The following is a 4195-nucleotide window of genomic DNA, read 5'->3' on the forward strand; positions in this document are numbered from 1 at the left end:
TTGAAAAAGACAATAGAATTCCATTTATTAAATATAAAAAATTGATAGTTGCAACACAAATGCCTCAACAAGAGGAATAAATGAAGAAAAACGCATGCATGGAGCATTCAAATGAAACAGGACCAGACAAATTCACGATGGACTATGACTAGATTAATTTTACGTTTAGGTGCTTCTTAGCCTTTTCACTGAGCTATACCCTTCTTCATTGTCTTGAGCTTCCCGCTTTAATGTATTTTGCTTTTTGTTCATAAAATTCATCAACCATACAGCTGAAGCTTTTGGAAATCTTGTGAAACGGCCATTCGCGAAATCTACGTAAAAAAGGCCAAATCTAACACTGTATCCTGCGCCCCATTCAAAGTTGTCAAACATTGACCATATGTAGTAAGCCTTCACATCTACGCCTTCACTGTAAATGAAATGAAAATCATGAACAATGAAATTTTGTATTAAAATAGTCAAATAAGTTCATAATTTATAGTTTTCTTTGAGATCTAACGCATAATTATAGGAGTGGTGACTTACTCCATCGCTTTCTTAATGTAAAAGAGATGGTCTTGGTGATATTTAATCCTCGTCTCATCGAATCGAGTTTCTGAAAATGTTAGGGCCGTATTGTTCACTTCATCTACCCCTATACAAATTAAATCATCCAATGAAACACATTAAACATGTTAAATATTACCAAACGTTTCTTATCTTCCTAGATAAAATGGCTAATTAAAATGCTATGAATTTACCGTTCTCAGTAATGTAAATGGTAGGATTATTATATGTTTCCTTTAAATGAACCAATAGCTTGTAAATCCCATAAGGAACAATGTACAACCAATTAGAACCGCCCTGGTATAAGAATGATAATATTTTATTAGATTCGGAGTAAAGCGTAGTAATGCAATCTAGTTGCAGTTATGACACAATACTCCACTACCAATAGATTGCGACAATTCAATCTAGCTTCTATGTTCTTTCAAAGAAAAGACAAAGTTGAAAGGCGTACCTTAGGACCAATAGGTATCCCGTCACGTTCACCTACAAATGATTGAGAGAGTGAGTGTCACATGTTAATAAGGTTAATTTGTATCTATACATGAACAAGGTCCATATACTTACTTGATACTGCAACATCCTGATCATTTGAATAACTAGGTGATGTACTAGTTCCGCTAGGTGAATTGCTAGCATAAGTACTAGTGTAATAATTTATGCCTAGAAAATCGTAAGACCCTTTCACCAACTTTGCTTGTTCTTGTGTAAATTGGGGAAGACGGTCTCCAACTAATTTTCTCATAACTGGTGGGTAGTCACCAGTTACTACTGGTGCTACAAACCTGAAAAATGGGGGAGGAAAAGAGACATTGAGACTTGAGACAACTTTTATATAATAAATTCGAACCAAAAACAAAGTGAGAGAAGATGCTTGTATTTATATTCAAACCAAAATATAAATTTACCAATACAATTTATTCTTTAGAAATCTTAGAAAGGCCGCCAATAAATATTGGAAGTAGAAAGCATAATTGTGTGGAAGTATGAGAAGAAAAAGATTAAATCTGTTTCGTACATTCAGCAGTATATCAAGATGAATTGAAGCAGTATAAATTAAAAATATCAAAAGCATTAAACTAAGCTTTAGAATAAGCAAAGGTCGTAGTAACATCATGTAGTGAACAATTTAATTCTATAGGCATCATGTGAAAAGATGAAATGAGCAAAGCCACTTACCAGCCCAACATAAAATCCAGGCCCCTCGAAGCAGCCTCTTTATCGGCTATAGTGTCAGTGAGTGGCTCATACCACTGAGCAACATTTGTTACTCCTATCTTGCCTCCTTGATGTGCCTACACATAAGTGTGTGTATAAACTATACAATATCGAATCTCCAAATTGTATATAAAATTTGTTTCATGATATTTATAATGTAGGGCAAGTTTTACCTGATATCTTTGCTTGTAAATATCAACTGCCGCTGCATGAGAAAGGATCAAATGGTGTCCCACAATATATGGTTCTGTTCCCGGATTTCCATTGGAGCAACTAGTTAAAGCATCAAGATTACACCTATGACGAGGGATAGCCTTTACGGGCTCTGTTGAAGTTGGACCACGACCGGGTGGAAAAGTACCCAATGCATATCCTTGAATAGCAAAGGACCACGGTTCGTTTAGTGTAATCCAATATTTCACCCGATCACCGAATTCCCAAAAGCAAAGCTCAGCAAACTCACAATAATCTTTCCTATCAATTACAAAAAAGTATATATAATAATTAATAAATACAAATATATATATGATTAACAGTGTTTTTCTAGTAATACTTTTTAGGAGCATATTTAATTTTTGTACAAGAGCTTGACTTGATAATACAAACATCTAAGGGGCATTTAGTTTTGAGAGGAATTAAGTATCTTTAGTTCCCTTATATTTGCATTGTTTTCTCATAAATATGATTTTGCAAAATTCCAAAGGTGCCTTAATTATTATGCAAGATTTCATTACTTACACAATTCGAGGGCTTAAGAAGCCACCATACTCATCTTCTAAAGATTGGGGAACGTCCCAATGGAAGATAGTTGCACACGGTTCAATACCTACACAAAAGTAGATTTAATAATCTAAGACGTAAGATTTTTATCTTTATAAAAAGTTTTAAAACGAAGCAAACAATAATTGTTAAAAGGAAAAATTATAGTTGGGCTAACCTTCGACAAGGAGCAAGTCTATAAGATCATTATAATACTTTATTCCTTCTTTGCTTTTGCCAGATGATAATCTTCCTCCTACAGAAAAAATAAAATTAGATAAAACTTCACCAAATTTTTCTTCTTCACAAATGGTGTTCGAATTAAGTCTTCACGCTCTCTTATGTATATATATACCTGGTAATACCCTTGTCCATGCAATTGAAAATCTATAAGAGTCAACGCCCAATTTTTTTAACAAAGCCACATCTTCCTGTAACATTATGAAAACCGGAAAGATGTTATCTACACAACCTCGAAATTGTTTTCTAAGTCAATTTAAAATTATGGTATAACAATGAAATTATTGAATTACCTTCCACAAATTATATTGATCAATAGCAACACAACCATTCGTTCCACCTTCAATTTTACCTGCAACTCGAATAAACACGCTTAGAAATTGACACGTAACAAAAAAATAAATGCATATGAGTGTATAAAAAGTATAAACATAAATTTGTGTATGTATGAAGATTGGAGATGGAAAAGACCAGGTGTTCTCAGTGTGAAGGCATCCCAGTTGCTCTGGCCTTTACCGCCCGTGGCCCAAGCCCCTTCAACCTAAATTACATTGCAAACAAAATTAAACAACGAAATCACAACTAAATTGCATGCATATTCATTGATTTTTGAGCACCGCAAACATTACAAACATACACACCTGATAAGCAGATGTTGCAGAACCAAAGATAAAATCCTTGGGAAAATCAGAGCGCAGGATCTTGGCCTGGGTGTATAAGCCAACTTGGCCACCATTCGTCAACAGACTATTTTGGTTATCCATTACTACAAAATATAAAGGGCCTTAATTTGAAGTAGCGTAAGTCGAGTGTTTTGAGAGCGATGTAGTGTATATGCAATGGACAAGCAAATGATTCGGGTATTTATAGGGGATTATGAGAAAAATAAGGCATGCATGAATTTTGTAATTACACCATGGCTGACTGCGGCTAGCAGACGCGTTTAGAAAGTCCATACTTTTGTTCTAATTTCTATTCTTCGCCAGCCGCCAATCACCACCAACCACCCAATTATTGAATTTCCATCTTCCTTGCATAATGCAATGTATTTTAAGATTTTATGACTTTTAACTTTATGATGTCCACTTGTAAATCCGTGCGCTGAATTAATATTTTAAATTAGAGTCCTATACATTTTCGTTTAAATAATTCGAAAATTCAACAAATTTTATGCTTAGGGGCCTCACTTTTTAGCATGGATGTTGATCTTTTAAAATTAAGTTAATACAGATTTAAAAATAGAGATTTATCCGTTGTCCAGCTAATAGTGTAACGAAATTAAAATTATAGTGGAGTACAAATTAAAAGTTAAATGAACAACACATTGTTCGTCCAAATAATATTCTTAACCATCATATGCACGTTGCAATGTCTTTTTTTATTTTTGATCACTTTCAAACTCGTTACTTGAGCAAAATGTAGATTATAT

At 33.9% G+C, this 4195-nt stretch overlaps 1 protein-coding gene across 1 annotated transcript; it reads right to left on the reverse strand.

Annotated features, from left to right (window-relative positions):
- Nucleotides 1-3612, reverse strand: LOC111392239 (beta-glucosidase-like). Its single transcript, XM_023017525.1, has 13 exons — nucleotides 3408-3612; nucleotides 3238-3307; nucleotides 3060-3118; nucleotides 2882-2957; nucleotides 2705-2782; nucleotides 2506-2593; nucleotides 1941-2241; nucleotides 1729-1844; nucleotides 1117-1334; nucleotides 1004-1035; nucleotides 744-846; nucleotides 529-637; nucleotides 1-412 (listed from the first exon to the last, which is right to left on the reverse strand). The coding sequence occupies exons 1-13, from the start codon at nucleotides 3528-3530 to the stop codon at nucleotides 166-168; spliced, it is 1620 nt and encodes a 539-aa protein (XP_022873293.1). The 5' UTR covers nucleotides 3531-3612; the 3' UTR covers nucleotides 1-165.
- Nucleotides 3613-4195: the final 583 nt, after the last annotated feature.

The sequence above is a fragment of the Olea europaea genome, unplaced genomic scaffold, assembly GCF_002742605.1.
Source record: "Olea europaea var. sylvestris unplaced genomic scaffold, O_europaea_v1 scaffold907, whole genome shotgun sequence".
In the NCBI taxonomy this organism is placed as follows: Eukaryota; Viridiplantae; Streptophyta; class Magnoliopsida; order Lamiales; family Oleaceae; genus Olea; species Olea europaea.

Coding starts and splice junctions, on each gene's coding strand:
- LOC111392239 (XM_023017525.1), bottom strand. CDS start 3,530: ATGGATAACCAAAATAGTCTGTTGACGAATGGTGGCCAAGTTGGCTTA. Junction 3,119..3,237: donor CTTCACACTGAGAACACCTG/GTCTTTTCCATC, acceptor TTCGAGTTGCAG/GTAAAATTGAAGGTGGAACG. Junction 1,335..1,728: donor CTGGATTTTATGTTGGGCTG/GTAAGTGGCTTT, acceptor CCCATTTTTCAG/GTTTGTAGCACCAGTAGTAA.